This window comes from Ischnura elegans, chromosome 5 (assembly GCF_921293095.1).
Source record: "Ischnura elegans chromosome 5, ioIscEleg1.1, whole genome shotgun sequence".
Classification (NCBI taxonomy): Eukaryota; Metazoa; Arthropoda; class Insecta; order Odonata; family Coenagrionidae; genus Ischnura; species Ischnura elegans.
This window is the reverse complement of record NC_060250.1, coordinates 12,193,144-12,210,589: the sequence shown is the minus strand read 5'-3', so window position 1 is coordinate 12,210,589 and position 17,446 is coordinate 12,193,144. Positions and strand designations below refer to the sequence as shown.

General features: G+C 38.8%; 1 protein-coding gene across 1 annotated transcript in view; it reads right to left on the bottom strand.

Annotated features, from left to right (window-relative positions):
* LOC124158495 overlaps nt 1–17,446 on the bottom strand; it is a 660,029-nt gene that overhangs the window by 35,515 nt on the left and 607,068 nt on the right. The window contains exon 4 of the mRNA XM_046533617.1: nt 4,558–4,782. Within this exon, the coding sequence (XP_046389573.1) occupies nt 4,558–4,782 (225 nt within the window). The remainder of the gene's footprint in view (nt 1–4,557; nt 4,783–17,446) is intronic.

The following is a 17,446-nucleotide window of genomic DNA, read 5'->3' as shown; positions in this document are numbered from 1 at the left end:
GATTAATATTTATCTTAATTATTTGCTAGAACTCAGTTACTTAGCATTTCCTTTTGTTGTTAGGTACTTGTTATTATTTTTCGATTATTTTTTATCTTAATTATTTGCTAGAATTCGGTAACTTCGCAGTCTCCTCGGTTTTCTCTGTTGTGCTGTCAGATTTGAAAATTTATTTCCACCTTTCGAGCGCATTTTGTGATCCTCGATATTGGTCAAGTAATTTAACTTTATGTGTGTCGCACAAAGGTTAAGAAAAAGACTTCGCTGTTCCACAAAATAAAATATATTTGCGACCGGTTTCGATACAGCGTATCGTCATCTGGCAGATCGCTGTATCGCGGAGTTCCACCATGTTACGCCAACCACCATCGCATTTTTATGTGTGTCATTATGTGATGCCTTAGTTGAGTTATGTAGTGTAAATAGACTTCATAATCATTACATACTACTTCACTTGAGTTTCAGGTAGAATGTGTCCTCTGACTCTCTATTAATGCAACTATCCAACTAATCTATCAGACCGGATTCGTTCAATTAATCGGTGGGCTAAAAAAAAAACTTGTTGATTTCATACACTATTGAGAAGCAAAACCTAGAAGGCCTGAAGATCTCACCACTTTTTGTAGTGACACACCTTTATATCGTAATTACGTTAGGTCGAGAGCATTTTTGGGCATTTCAAGAATCATTATTTTTGTAACGACTTTAATTAATATAGCTTTTTGCATTTTAGAACATTTTTATGGAATTATTTAAAAAATCCATAACGTTTCCTTTCCCATTCTTGATCAATCAGTTCGTTGATTCGTTTGCCATCCCTTTTCCCTTCCGTTTCGAAAACTGCGCGCGATAATATCTTCATTACGTAAAAAGACTACGCCAAAATAACATGATAAACCACAATTCAATACTGAAATTTTATTTTTAAAATGTTTTTTATTCCCAAATACCGAATACAGATCATATTGAGCCATTTTATATTGGGCATTCGACAAGTTTAACAATTAATTACACGAACAACCAACCTCTGGATAAGGGAAACCTAACCAGGTGGGACTCGAACCCGCGATTTCTTGTTTGGCAGGCGAGGACTTCACCCAGCCGCCACCTAAGTCTATAACATGATTTTGACGAAATGCCTGCTTACATAATGTAAATAATATCGTCAGCAATTTCGGAAAAGGTGTGAACTCATAAGGACCTTCGCATCCACAGGCCTATGTTTTCAGCGCCTGAGAAAGGAACACGGCCCCCATAAATTGGCTTCTGCTATTTTTAATTGGCTCGCCGGCATTTAGGTGTCACGTATCAACTCCGACTGAGACCCCTGATCCAGCGACCCGTATCATATTTTTCATGAGTATCAAATTTCTCCCCGGAGTCGTCGGGGGTGAAGTTGGGAGGGGAGTTGCCTTTCCCCCCCCTTTCTCTCCCTCGAGGCGCTTCGGCTTCGGTCTCCATGTCCCGGCGCTGCGGCTAGAGGCCTTCGTGAGCCGTTAAGTTGGGAAATTCAAATGCTAGGGCGCCCCCTTAATATACGCACCTTGGTCCCACATTTTCCTAAATCCACCATTCCCCACCCTTCAGCCCTCATTCCACCCCTCTAACGTTTCACTCCCCTCAGTCTTCCCCCAGCAAAAAGCCTCTTGCACCCCAAATAACTGCTCGCTCAGGTTTCGTGTTACGAAGACCACAAATCATTCGAAATAATATATCATGTTACAAGAGAATAATAGAAACGTGTTTCACCCCTCCCCCTTTCTCGCCAATTAACCTTTTTCAGTCAACCTTTTTCAAAGCTCCCAGTTTCTTGAGGCCAAAAAAATGAGTCGCCAAGTGGGCCAAAAGTGTCTAACCATGTCTTTCGGCAAATGATGAGGTTTCTTGATTGGATTGAAATAATCGTATTGTGCGCAAAATTCAGAAGAAAATGACTCCAAACACGGTGTATTTATGACATTTTTGAAGCATTTTAAGCGCGGAAGTAGTTCCCCGTGAAAAATTAAAATTGGAAGTGATGGAAGTGGAAATGGAGAGTAGGAATGGATAGAACTCGGAGTTAAACAAAAGGAGAAAATTTCACTGAAGTCTAATAAAACCGCATAGCCCTTTCTTCAAGTTATGAAATTATAAAAAAAGTTACCGGAGGCATTTTCTGATGCATACGGTGAATTTGTTATAAATGAAAGTCTAATTCTGTAATTTTGGTTATTGACTCTGAACAGGTGAGCAACCGCGTATTGTTTTGTTGACGGAAGAAGGTTTTTCTATTTCAAATGAGGGCGCTTTTGTTGATTTGTACCATCAACCGGTCCAATAACGATGCATATTACTCTCCTGTTATCGTTTATACCATTTTCAATAAATAGATGTAGAAAATTCCGCATGCATTACAAAATACCGTTAAATTGACTTGACCGGCCCATTTCAATATCTTCGCCTGAATTATTAGATTAGAATTAAACATATTATTACCTTGGAAATGGTTTTAAAACCATTAATTGGCATTAACTATAAGACAATTAATTTAAAAAATGCTCACATATAAATGGGGAATTGATTTGATATTAATACAAATCGCAAATTATGGAGATAATATTTAAAGTGAAACATTTAATAAACTTTTCATGGCGAATTTCACCCTAGGTGCACAGAAAATCACATAATATGTTAAGATTGCTTACTTAAAAATTGCAAGATGTTTACATACAACCGTTTAATTGCGTGAAAGCACGAGTATCTTTTCAAAGAATGAATATTATTTTTAAGTTGATTAGGGTTGTTGGAACGGAGGCCACTACTATTCATTGCTAAATTCTGTCTCCCTATTAAATAAAAGCGAACAAACTATGTATAAATCCACCAATTTATTTTTGTGGTACTACTAGTTTCGACGCAGCGGCGTCATCATCAGGTACAAAGGCTATAAAGAAACAAACATCCTTATATATCATGTGGTATCGGGAGGAAGAAGGTAGGTGGAAGGGGTGGCTGGGAAATCTGAGGTGTGTGATTGGGCGTTGTGGGAGGGTGGTGAGAGTTGGAGAGGGGTGGTGTGTGGAAGACCGTTGGTCGGGAGTAACGGAAGGTTTTTGGTGACTAAGGTAATGACGGGGGTGTCCGTGGGAGTGGGGGAAGGGGAAGGATTATGGGTTGTTGGTTTTTCCGTGAGGTAACCAACAACCCATAATCCTTCCCCTTCCCCCACTCCCACGGACACCCCCGTCATTACCTTAGTCACCAAAAACCTTCCGTTACTCCCGACCAACGGTCTTCCACACACCACCCCTCTCCAACTCTCACCACCCTCCCACAACGCCCAATCACACACCTCAGATTTCCCAGCCACCCCTTCCACCTACCTTCTTCCTCCCGATACCACATGATATATAAGGATGTTTGTTTCTTTATAGCCTTTGTACCTGATGATGACGCCGCTGCGTCGAAACTAGTAGTACCACAAAAATAAATTGGTGGATTTATACATAGTTTGTTCGCTTTTATTTATTAGAATGAACCTCCACAAAGTTGAGCCTGTTACGATAGAGATTCTGTCTCCCTATATTTAAAGACCATTGTGTCAATGACCACTCATTCGATTTAAAAACGAAGTACACCACAATGTTAAAGAAGTTTCCATTCTGAGTTTTCTGATGACACGCAAACTATTTTGTTACCGATAACTATTTCCTTATGCGTTCAAAAACAATTTTAGCAAAATTTTCTGGTTGTCGCAAGGGTGCATAGCGTTTGCGGATTTGTTGCAAAAAGCGGATTGGGATGTCAAAATACCTCTGGCATATGTCGTACCTTTCTGAAGGCTTTAATAACCGTCATGTGAAGTTTCATGTTATTGCGCTCACTTGTTTGTACGAAATTGATTGATTGAAAAATTCGTTATTTTCAGATCCGCGCACTCGTCCAAATCGCCATTCGGACTCTTTTCTTGCTTACGAGTTCGTCGTCACACATCCGTCAATCCGGAGGGTTCATACCAGTACCTATGCAAAATCTAGGAAATATTTAAGGGAATAAAAATCGGGTTTGGGAGACCTGGAGATGAGATACATTTAATGGATATGTCGGGTCAATTGTATTATTGTCATGTAAAACTTCAGGGGCCCAGCGGAAATGAGAAAGTCGTGGCTGAACTCGCGCTGGATTGATGAGTTCGAGCATTGACGTTAGTATTTTGTTTCCTTTCTGGCAGGGTATCCCACGGTAGCACCAACTTTGCAACCCTGGACTTTATTTATATTACTATTAATTTACTTGATTACCACTACTCGACTTCATCTTTTCACAGTATATCTAGCCGTTTTTTTCTGTAAAATCCTTAAACATGACTGCTTTCCCAATTATATTAAGTCAAGGGGGAAAAATGAACTGGAAATCAGGAAAAATTAGGAATTCATAAAATATGAATTGATAATGGATAGTTTGTATGGACCTCCTAATGATATACTTTGTTAGTAGGTCGACATCGTTAGCCATATATTTCGGGTGACGAGTGCTGTGAACTGCAGGAATGCTGGCACGCGTAGATAGGTAACATACCTCGTTGTCGATGTGTGGCCTTCTTCCTCCGATTCTCTTGGTGACCACGGCGGGTGCCCTATCCCCATTGTGGTGCGATGAGGAGGAGGATGGAGGTGGGGGGCGCTGGTGGTGGTTATTGCTATTGTGGTGGTGTTGCTGCTGTTGAGAGGGGTCGTAGTGCCTCGAGTAAGTGCTGAACGTGCCTGCAGGCCACACGGAAGTCCTTATCGTCCCGCTGTGCGCCTGCGACGTCATGCAAAAGAAAGAAAAGAAAAACAAAGATTAGTTAGGATCGGACGAGAAACTAAGCACACGTCATTTTCGTGAAATATTAAAAAATATGATCTTCTTTTATGGAAAACTCTGCAGAATACTGTTGCAGAAAAGTTTCTCGGGTTTTCCACCGGTTGATGTCGTCCATGTCTTCCGACGTTTCGATCAGCAAGTCGCGGATCGGAAGACATGGACGACATCAACCGGTGAAAACGCGAGAAACATTTATGCAACTGATACGCCGGGAAAACCTAAGATCATACATCTGCAGAATACTCTTCATAATGAAACAGAGGTAGTAATTTATGTTTAATGTCATAACAACCGATCTGAGTGTCGTCGGTTCAGTGCATTTCTCTAAGAAAAAAATCCTTTCGCGGTTGGATATACATATAGTTGAAAAGGTGGGAGGGAGAGCTGATGAAAGAGAGAGTGATGAAGGGGTAGGATTTCGTCGGGGTAAAACAAGGAAATGGAAGGTGATTCACGTTGGAGTAGTGCTTGTGGGGAAGTATGAGCAAACAGGGTATGCGGTTAGCTGGAAGCCAGAGGGTTGTGGGAAGGGCGATCACTGTATTTCGGTGCGAGGTAAATGAGTGGAGATATTTTTCGTTGTATAAAATTTTTTCACAATGTAAAATTTCATGTTATTCTACATTGCCCAGGTAATAAAATTGGCCAGTTACTATTTGAGTATTCTATCAATTAAAGTAGTTCTCCATATAGTATTTAAGAGTTATTCTGGCAAACTCCCCTCCCTCCATGGATTTCCCTCTTCAATTCACAATAAAGGCCAACCCCCTTTCATTCTATGTGAAAATCCTATTCTCTTCCTCCCTCTCCCTCTTTTACCCAACATTCTACCCTCTAAAATTATTTCCAACTTCCCCTTCCTACGCACTTGAAGAACCTAGAAGATGCCCCTCCAAGCCGTGCCTATGAAATGGTATTGAGCTGCCATCCAGGTTGATATTATAGCTGTTTGCTATTAACTTATAGGGCTTAGTTTTTAAGTTTGCACGAGATTTTGTAATGTGCCTGTTTGATTGATGGGTACCAGGAGCCATTAAAATTCATTTTTCCTGAAATACACTTCACACGGTCATAAATGAAGTTTATGTCCGCAGCATCGCATCTCCAGGGTGCATTAACAATGATCTCCAATTTCATTCTCATTAAGTGTTACGATTGACACATTGTAGTTGACATTTGCTCCATGATATGAATTAAATATTCCAATCTAAACGTTAACCTCCTCATGTAAGCTTCCACGAGTGAACAGATATGTGATAGTGGTCTTCCGAACTTTACTTAAATTACTGTTATTTAAGTTTTTAAACTTAATAAATTTACTTAAGTTACTTTAAATTTATTTCGGACGACGGTTGCGCCGGCATTGTAAACAGCTTCTTCAGGTCCTTGAAATCTCATGCATCCCTTTCGCCGCCGTCTAAATTACTTCATTCATAACTGTCACAAAAATTATTCGCAAAACAGAATCTAACCTCACATTCAAAAATTAACCTAAACTCCATTACATACTTTGTTGCTGAACCTCCTGCCTGTTTGGCCTATATAATAAATGCTACATTCATCACCTTTAACTTTATAAGTATCCCTCCTGTCGGTAGGGTCATACAGGTCTATAAAATTTAATAAAATTCTTCCTACTGTCATAAGGTCATAAGGAGATTTGTAAAACCACTTGGTATAATTTCTTCAATTTCTATTATTGTTCCGATGTAATCCTTAGTCGATAGAACTGCAGAACTCAATCTGTCAATAAATTAAAGCTTAATGGTTGCGGTTTTTTAAATGGCCAGTTAGTTCTGGCGATTTAAATGAAAAAGATAAAAAATACAATTTTTTTGCGTAGAAAAGGAGAAAAAAAAACAAAAGTGGAAATTACACGTTGAAATACCATTTGAAGGATCTCCACATATTTGTAATCAAGTTAGTGTCGTTTTTCAGATTAATAATCCATTATATTTTTAAGTATTTTACCGATTAAGGTAGGTTTACATAGAGTATTTAATAAGTATTCTGGCAGTTTCCCTTACCCTTCAGGGATCTCTTCAATTAACACTAAGGTCTACTTGCTTTCATTCTATAAAAAATTATCTATTTAGATAAGGCAATTCTCCTCAAGGAAATAAAAAATTCATGTTCTCCTCAATGGACAGTCTTAAAAATTAAATTCATAATTGATGTTTTAACTTTTATTTAAATGCATTGATTATGATGAGAAAATCAGGTGTTTTAATTCACGGTTTGAATTAAACTGTTGCCTATTTGATGATGCGGCTCGTCTTCTTTCAACAAGCTGGCGTCTTGGCTTAAAAGGTCGCTGACCCCCAGTCTAGAGGACTCTGTGAGGCTGATTACCTAGCGAATGAACGGTGGCATAGAAGTAAGGAAGTGAGTACCTCTTGAAGGGGTTTGAGGTCCCGTCGTTTCTTTTCGGTCGAGACGCACCTTCAGGGACCGCAGTTAACGGCCTTCTCCCCCAAAACCATTCGTAGAGCGTGGCGGTGTAATTTCAAATGGTCTCCCCCTCTCACGAGTGAACACAAATGGAATTCCGGGGACACGGTGACATTTGCATAATTCGCCACCCCGCGGGAATGGATCCCGGACGCCCTGCTAGCAGAGAGAGGGAGAAAGAAGGGAAAAATGAATGAGGCTGCTCGGTCCATTTGGAATTCGGATCCGTCGTGAGATCGCGTCAATCTAATTCCCGACTCGTTCCGTGGTCGTTTGAAAGCGCTTCATCATGTTGCTCTTTCGCGAGTATTCACCGAAAACATGTTGATCTTCATGGACGAGCAAAATTCATTGCTAAAAAGGTTTCACATTAGAGTGGCCGTAATGTGTGGGAAAGTATATTTTTTCTTCATAATATCTGCCGTTTCAAAATATCCTCTCTAAATGTGTTACTTAAGTGGTTTAACATAGAAGGATTACCATTTAAAAATTAAGTCGGCACAGTACGAATAGTAAAAGGTGCCAAAGAGTAGAATAGTAGTCTGAATGAGAGGAGTAGTCTGATGAATAATGCAATTCACAAGGCATCAAGGAGTAGGCTTGGATTGACGTTGTAAAAGCTTTTAAATCTGATAACGATGACTTCAAAGCCTTATGTTAATTTTTTTGACATATTTTACTTTGGAGCTGTTGTGTTTTGTTACCTCATTCAATGTATTATTCTTAAAAAATGCATAATTTTTTCTGAAAAAATATTTCTCTTCTACAGTAATTAGTGCAGTAATACGACTAGCGTGCCTGTTTTTCCACTTATTTTTGTGGGCGGATTGGAATATTCATAAAATAGTTGCGTGCCTCTATCGCATTCGTGGAATGCTTGAGAAACTTAGAATATATATATTTCAGAGCGGCGAGGGAAACATTACAACAGATCCTCACTAATATATTTCCAGATCCAACAGAAGCAATAATAAATCTTCATCATCATCATAAGTCAACAGTCCTAGGATTGGTTTGACGCAGCTCTCCATTTCTCTCTCCCATCCGCTAGCCTTTTCATTTCGACGTATTTTTTCTCTTTTACATCCTTTATAACCCTTTGTCCTACGTAACTCATTCGGGGCCGTTCCTTGTCTTTCTTCCCTTCCACCTGTCCTTCTACGATTGTTCAATAAATATTTGCGTGATATTTTGCGGAATGGATGGTAGAGGAATTCATTTTTTCACGAACAATTAAGAATTTAAAAAATGCTTTGCGGAACTTCGTACTCGCATTTTCTTATATTTTTTGTGAACGACTCATATCCTAACAACTCCCGCCTCTCACCTGTTGAGACGGCTTGCCGAGTTGTATATGTAGATGTAGATATAGATGTAACTCTGACTCATGCTCCGTGATATATTGCGTTATTCTGTTTCCAAGCTTGAAAGCGTCGACTGTGAACTCCATCATTGCATTCTTTCTTTTTCTTTTTTGCGTTTCGCCCACAAATGTTTTCGTATTTGAGTCCAAGTTCACCGCTATGATATAAGCTTCTTGTGATTTGTGTTTACCAGGGGCGCATCTAGAAATTAAGGTTGGGGGGGGGGGGGTTTAGGTGCAACTAATACCGGGGTGTGTGGGGGTATGGAATACCCTCCAGGATAAGCGGTAGGTGCGAGATTAATAAATTTCGGAATTTTAAGATAAATGGTTCAAAATGGTGAGTTTTACGGCTTTCTGAAGGATACTTTATTAATCCTAACACTATTACATTAGTAATATCAATTCAAATAAGTAAAATGGATTAAAGTTAAAATTTCTCTGAGCTCTGGGGGGGGGGGTTATCCCCCGAAACCCCCCCTCGCTCCGCCACTGGTGTTGTTTACCTTCAATTGAAAAGGTGGAAAAAACTTCATTACTCATTTATCGTGAGATTTTTCCACATTGGTGACTAATTTTATCTTACGGGCTGGTACCTATTTACTCTTACTATCGACTGTGATACAGCTTAAAAAATGGAAAGGAACCGTATTTTATGTTTTCCATCACGTCGCTCACCTCCTCATTGAGCTATTCGCGGAAAACATTGACGGCCTTGATCCTCCCGCAAAAGAGTTGAGATATGTCATGATCTCATACCTAGGAGTTGTGGAAAGAGATATTCTGGGTAGTTGTAAGTATGAATTAGTCGTACCCTGAGGAATGAGTGACTTTAACAAATAATGAGTGGAATTCAGTTGTCAAATCATTCCTGTGCACACCGATATTTTTTTGAAACGGCTGGTGCCCTAAAATATTTGTGTTACCTTTTTAACCCTTTTAGTGCCAACCGATTTTACTAGGTACTATGCAAAAAGTGCCGAGGCATTTTTGCTGATTTTGCAGTAGGTTAGGGAAAAAAATTAGATCTCAAAAACATGTAAAGGTATATGTTCAAAAACTTTAGTAAATCTTTATTACATGTGGTTTCAACTTTTTATTATATTATTTGACAAATTTTTGGTAATATGAGTTAATTTTATAATTTGAAGAAAATAGTTACTGTTGAAATAAAATGAATATTGACAATTGTATGAGTAGTTAATTATCAGCATCTAAGAGTGACATTGCATGAGGAGTGCTACCGCGCTCCTGGCACTCTTAAGGGTTAAGTAGAGAGATGTCGATTGAGATCATGAGCAATACCTTCGTTCCAGGGAAAATCACCACTGGTTGTTTTTAGCGTGGCATCAGGGCACTAAAAGGTTTCGGGCCGTTCATTTTGAATGCCACCTTCTAATTCGTTGAATACAAATGAGAAGATATTCCCGTTGCTAAACGGAAGTGAAGTAAATAAAGTGGTTTCATCTCTCTTTTTGCTGTCAAGTTAAATAATTAATTACTACTATGAGCTTAAAAATAGATTTTCCCTACTTTATCCTCTATACGCATATTTACAGTGGATTTTGTGCGTTAAAATATGGCACGAATTCGTCGAGTGATGTCCATTTAGTCCATCCTTGATCAAATATTGAGTCCATCAGCAAAATTATTTGTGATTATATTAGCAGGTATTATTATTTGATGGTTCGTGTAGTAAACTTTTAATTTACATCTAATGAAAACTCACGAACCAATTTTATAAAAAAACTCACCGTTTTAGCCACGGAAATACCTCTGTTGTGATCGGAAATGGTGATTTCCAACATTTAATAATACCTACCCAAATATTGCTGGCTTCACCATGACCGTATTCCATTTTAGTTTTTGAAAATGGACTGTGAGATTGCAAATGCGTTTAATTACGCTAATAGCGGGGGATGACAAACGCATCAGCAATAATTTTAATTGGCTGATGTCTCGTCATTTTGGTGACTCCGACGATTTTGATGACTTGGTAAGAATTGAACTCTATTTTTGCCCTTTGCCCTAAATTTTGCTACGGCAGTTATCGATTTATGAATCTCAGTAACCCTTGGACTTCATTTCCGAAACACCAGTGGAACCCTGAAATTTTATTGGCAAAATTTTCCAAAAAGAAATCTAATGTAATTAAGTGATTTTGAGGGGAAAATAAGCATTTTCGTATTCGTTTTCGATTGCCGATGGTGGCAGCACTATCACCGGCGGAGCGGTAATCGGGTACCAACAGTATTTCGTGTTGACAACTGTGGTTATTTAATATTGAAATTTAGCGATGGGCTCGATAATGCAGTATAAGTGATAACTCGTCTGCAGGATTATCTCTCTACAGTTGTTTGATCCAAACAGGTATATTCAGAACGAAACCTCACGAGGATACATTTTTGACCTTGTCTGCGAAGAATGTAAGCCTCAACGCTATATATAAGTAAATATTAAAATTTTCTCCTAAAAGGTTTAAACATATTGTTAAATGCCCCGGAAGGACAATGAACGTGAAAAATCCATTCAAGAATGAAATTGTAGAAAGAGTTATATATTGTGGCGATACAATTACAGATATTTTGTCTCCACTTTTAATGTGACGTTTCTATTTCATTATTGCAAGTTTTTTAAAAATCTCCTTTCCTCTAATATCACCTTTGTTTTTAATTCTATGCTAATAAAAGAAATGATTGCGGGAATATGTGTTGGAGTCATCATACTGATATTCTAATAGCCTATTGGTATAATATAATCACAAATAATATCGTTGATGGATTATGTATTTGACTTAGGATGGACCTAAAAGGACATAACTCAATCAATTCGTGCCATATTTGATGCATAAAGCACTTAATAGTCTAACCCTCAGCTGATGCATCGGGTCCTTGGGTATGCAGGTTTCCACCCTCTACAGTTGATGGTTCTTTGAATATATACGTAAGAATCTATGAATTACCAAAATGTTTACGAAACACTAATATATCCCATTGATTTTAGTTTCGGACGGAATGTAAATATGGCAATATTTGAATATCAGTCTCAACGTGCTCTTTGCTTTTACTTCAGGACTGAAGTTACTTCCAGCGTGGGATAAAACTCGTATTAATGAGGATGAGGATCAGTGTTGAAAAATTCGAGACTCTGGGCCGGGTAACCGCCGGATGTTGGACGAATTCACGCTCTCACTTCAATCAGACGAATTCACAAGGATTCACTTGAATCTCTAGCATGGGAGGAATTCTTCAACTTAGGTAGGGATCGTCTCAACGGAATACCCCGTCATGTTTTTAATTCAAACTTTCGAAATCGCTATACACACATTGACGACGCCAGGGTTATGAAGTCGTTATGTGGTAGACTCATTTAAATTGAGTAAATATTTTCGTTGTCATGAAGTTTACACATTTGGTACATATTGTGTATACCATATTTTGTGCATCTCTTGCTTGTTCTATTATATCGCTGCGATTTAATTTTGTAATTGAGTTTTTTGCTGTTGACACTAGAATGTAAAAAATAGTTTGCGCTTATTTGTTGCATATTTCATTGTCGAGCAACTTCATTAAAAGTAATACAATAACATCACAATATTAAAATAAATTTTTCTAAAAAAGGTTTTTCTCGCGACAATTTTTCGGTAACCTTTGACGTAAAAACATTTTTGTTATGATTTCCCATCATTTTCTTTCCTTTTCACAATCGCAGCGCTACCACCGGATTTTAGTGGCAATTTTTAAAAACTAATCTGCATGTTTAATTTTGAATTTTGATCAAAAATCAAGATATATTTCCAATCACAATTAAAAGTGCTAGAATACTGCAATGTCATTTGGTTCTTAAGTTAAACAGACAATGTTAGCATGATGGCTAATCGGATAGTGGGCTAAAATTGAGTTGAAAAAGATTTGACACGGAAAAGTTAAGAAACAGAAAAGCGAGTTTATAAAAAGGTTGTCAAATGATATCCGTTGCTTACTGGATTCTGTTAGCACGCACAGAACGCCTGTATGGGTGAGTTCAAAACTCACCAGAACCATTCAATCGGTTTAAAGAGTATTAGACCCACATGTTTCCGTTATCTGTGCAAGTGAATTATTTGCTTGAAATATTGGCATGAAAGCACGTGAAAATATTTTAGCGAGCTATTCAGAGATATAATATGATGAGAACCATTTGCTGCAAAAAGCCAGACATTTTTACTTACAGTATAGCAAGAATTTGGCCATAGAATTGATTCCTCAAGTTTTTTTTAGTTGTTTTGCCTTATTCACTAATTGTTAGTCTTTAACCTTTTCAAAATTTGAGAAAGTGTGAAATGATCTTTATGTTACTCGATGCTTTATGAAAGTAAATTTTTCCATTACAACATCCTGATCTTAACCTTTTTATGTATCTAAAACCGGCAATAGTGTTGATATCAGAAGTATAAGTTTCAGAGGTGGGGGAAAGTTCGCGATGACGGACAAGCCAACCCTGGTGATTCCAGATACAGAACATAATTTTACAAATGTTTATAGCTAGATAAAGGAACTGAAATTATGCTTGTCAGTAAATTTATTGCAATATCATTACCAAATTAATTTTAACAATGAGAATTAGCAACAAAAAAAAACGAATAAAACAACATTTTGCCATCCTGAGGAATAGCCCAGAGTGGGAGCTCGAAACGTCGGGTAAAATGGAGAATTTAATGCGGTGGCATTCCCGAGAAACTTTTACCCTCTGTGTTAATATTATTTGGACATTGCCTCTGTGGCCACCTAACATATTTTTCTCACTCTTTTCGAAATTGTGTGTGAGGTGATATAAAACTATTTCAAGTAATTCAGCGACTCTGCCTCGAGGATCTCTCGAATTAGTTTGTTACATCACTCAACTAAAAAGGATTGGAGTGGTGGTCAGTATGCAAAGCGAACGGGAGATGTCGATAAGCCGGGCTGAAGCCGTCCGGTCCCCCGAGCATGGCTGACTCCCATGTGTTATATACAGGGGTCACCAAAATACGGCCCGCGGGCCGGATCCGGCCCGCACACTCGTTTGAAGTAGAGCGCGATTCTCGCTCATTTAACTCCGTGAGACGCCGCTAGGAGCATTGCAGCGCTGTACTGCACGTCAAAGTCGCCTTCAGCTGTTCGTAAATAAGAAATCTAAGAAATACGCCACCAGATACTTCAGTAGATGTTGGTATCGAATACTTCAATCACCGGCAACCTTGCTATCCGGCCCGCGGGGCGATTCGGAACTTGGAATGTGGCCCTCGTGGCCTGGTAAATTAGAGACCCCTGCATTATAAAATGGGAAACCGCGCGGAATTCGATTGCGGCGTCCATAAATACATGGCGGCGTCCCTCACTCTGAGGGTGTCGGTAGAGCAGCTTGGCGGATGGTCTAATTATCCGCCACAGCACCGGGCAAGACACCGGTCAATAGGGGCCCGAGATACCTGAGGGCAAATGGGCCCAAGATATATAAAAAGCGGCGTTGTCCCGCGAGCACTGGGCGTTTTTCTTTTGTTGACTCTATCGTCGAGCGTTCGAGGCTGACAGAGCTGCTCCCTCTGCAAAGGCGGACCCACGCCACCTTGTTGAAGACAACCGCTACCTCTGCAGCCAAGGTAACGACGCGACGTACCCAAACTCCCTTTCTTCCGTTATATCTCTCGTGTGGTTGCTTTCCCTGAGCCGTTTATAATTCAGGGGGTATTTATTCAAGTATACCGGGACTAGCCACGGTGATAACTTTTACGGAGTCACCCGCAATGCACAATTTGTGCAAAAAATCCAAATCTTTTCACGATTGAACCAATACATTTTGAGGTGAAACAACTGTCTTCTGGGATACAAAAAAAGTTATATTCCAAGTCTTAACCTCATCCAAAATGTATGGGATGAGATAAAATCATATAGCGCGATTTCCCATTGATTCAAACGGAGTGCAAACCTACTAGTAGAGGTTTCCTTCTCAATATGGCCAGATGCGCAATCCCTTGGATTCACTTGGTTACGGGGTGTCAGATTTCCATTGTTCATAGCTCAGTGTTATTTGATATTTCCTTAAACGTTCGATAATAACCAATTTTCAACTCCTTGTTATCAAGTCTCAGCGTGATGTGATGCAATTGCTTGTTGAAGCAACTGAATTACTGTTAATGGTTATCTTTGGTATTTTTCGCAGGAAATCGATGCAATAAAAGAAACTAATTATTACTCGTAATCTACTCCAGAGCTCGTGAGAATTATCGTTGTAATTGAGCGGTCGGTAAAATGGCGTAGCCAGGAACTTCGTTCCAGGGGGTCCAAAACCTGAAGTGAAAACTTTCGAGAGACAGGGTACAAAGTAGAGGGTTTTAAACTAATTTTAAAACTTTTCAAAATCGAAATAACTTCATTTGTTGAAGAAATATACTGTTAATTCATGATATTTCAATATTTTTTCTTTTGTGAAGGAAAATAATTGCGTTTTTATATTACGGGGGGGGGGGGGGGGGGGAGGGGCGGAGGGGGAGAGGGCAGAACTCCTGGGACCACCCCTCTGGCTACGCCACTGTAATTGAGTAATAGTTACAATTACTCAATTACAGTGGCGTAACGCAACGCAACGAGTAATAAGAAATCAGAAGGTAAAAAATTGAATTCCACGCGTACTGATCGAAAGTTCGCGTACAGTTCAAGCTGCATTAACGTCATCCACAGGTAATAATGTTTGTTAGAACATATTAATTCATGCTGAAGAAGACTATAACAAACATTTTTATTATTATTTTATGCAAAAAAATAGCTATTTATATGTAGCATTGAAGTAATGACTGAAATGCTGGTTTTCATGATGTTACTCCGTGTTTGAGAAAATATTTGCTACGATTGCAACATGCAGAGGATGAGAGTTAATAGTGACTGTGACCCCACTGGTTACTTGGTCAAAGACTAATTTGTAGTTGTAATTTCATGTACAGTGTAATTTTCATTGAGTACGATTTCATTTTGTCAATGCTTTTCCCATCACTGGCCTCGTTTTATTTTTAAGTTTTTCTTCCAATTGACATGTTCCCATTTTCCAGTCTCACGTATTTTCGCTTTTCTCGTCTCGTCTGTTTTCCAACTTTCATCATCGTCCCCAGCATTTCCAGCGTTTATTTTTACTCTTGTTGCCGTCGTCATCCTAGCTTTTTGCTCATATCGCATTCACCTTGTCCTAGTAACGTTTGCTGTTGCTGCTCAAGGCTTGTTTTTGACGAGGGTTTGTTTTTCCCCGCTCTTGATCCTCACGTCTGTTTCAGTGAGGAGGGTGTCCCAGTTGCTGGCATACAAATATTTTTTGTGACTCAAGTTCATCATTCACATATTTCATGTTAGGGGACTGTGTAGAAGAGGCCTAGGTCCGTCTCTTACAAGTTTGATACATATTACCCTTTTTACTCGGGCGCATTTTAAGCGGTTTAAAAATGTTTATGCCTAGCGCGGCAATGATTGTAGAGCGATCTCAATATATCCTCAATGTTTTCAATGCTGATTGACAGCTCAAAGTAAATGTCCAAGAATTATATGCAAAATTGTTTGCCAACGATTCCATACATACTTAATATGTATTTCAGGGTTTATTTGCAAAGATTTGTTCACTGAGAAATCTCATAAAATATCAGTAAATTTTATTTCAGCAAATCTCAGTAAATTTAATCTGAGTGAACAAGTCTTTGCAAATAAGCCCCGGAGAAGATATAAAATATGTATCGAAATTTTGGCAAACAATTTTGCATTGGAGATGTTAATCCACATTAAATAATTGAGGTCAAGAAAAAGAAAAAAAGAAATCGAAATATCTTCAATGGAGTATTCCGTATGGAATAGCATTGGAAGATTACAAATTTGTTAGATGATGTCATCTTGAATGTAATATTTTAGTTTGGTATAATGATAATTATAATTCCTTTCCCTGGATCGCTCCGCTGTCAACTAGCGGCAGTTGTTAGTAACCCATAAAAGTGGTTGGTGGGTGACAGCATTTTGAGTGGCTCACTGGAGGATCCTGTGTAGTAATATCCGTGTATTTATACAATCATCTTGCAGGGGTTGAAATTGTGGATGAATTGTAATTACTTACCTTAACGGTATATATTTTTCAGCTGATATTTTTGATTTCATAATCATAATTTATACATCTATCTAGGGATTAAAATTGCTGATAACTTCAGGCCTTACTTTGTTAAACCTCTCCATTGGAAATTGTTTCTATTGGATACTCCTCTCTATTGGAAACAAAGAAATAAAACTTTGTAAGGTTCACTATTATTTTAATATGGGCACCACACGGGTTTCGTAACGTGGTTACATCTTCAGGTGACTGATCATCAGTGGCGCCGACTCCGTCGGGCTTGAGGGGGCCCGAGCCCCCTCAAAAATTCGTTATGGACGTGAGGAAAATATGTGTCAGGCTTGTCGATTTTCCCTAGAGTGTCCAGATATCGAGATTCGAGTTTCGAGGGTTCTTATGTTGATCGTATGACTCTCCTAAAATGCTTAAAAGACTTAAAACTCACTACTTATAAAATTTCTCGGGGCTAGATACCCGGTGTGGCCCCCCCAATATTTTTTGTAAGTCGGCATCCCTGCTGATCATACATGCATCTGCATCTTACATTAGATGCATGCAAGATCAGTCACCTGAAGATGTAACCACGTTACGAAACCCGTGTCATGCCTATATTAAAGTAATAGTAAACCTTACAAAGTTTTATTTCTTTATTTCCGATTGAAATTGCAGAAATCAAAACGATGGAGGCAGCCG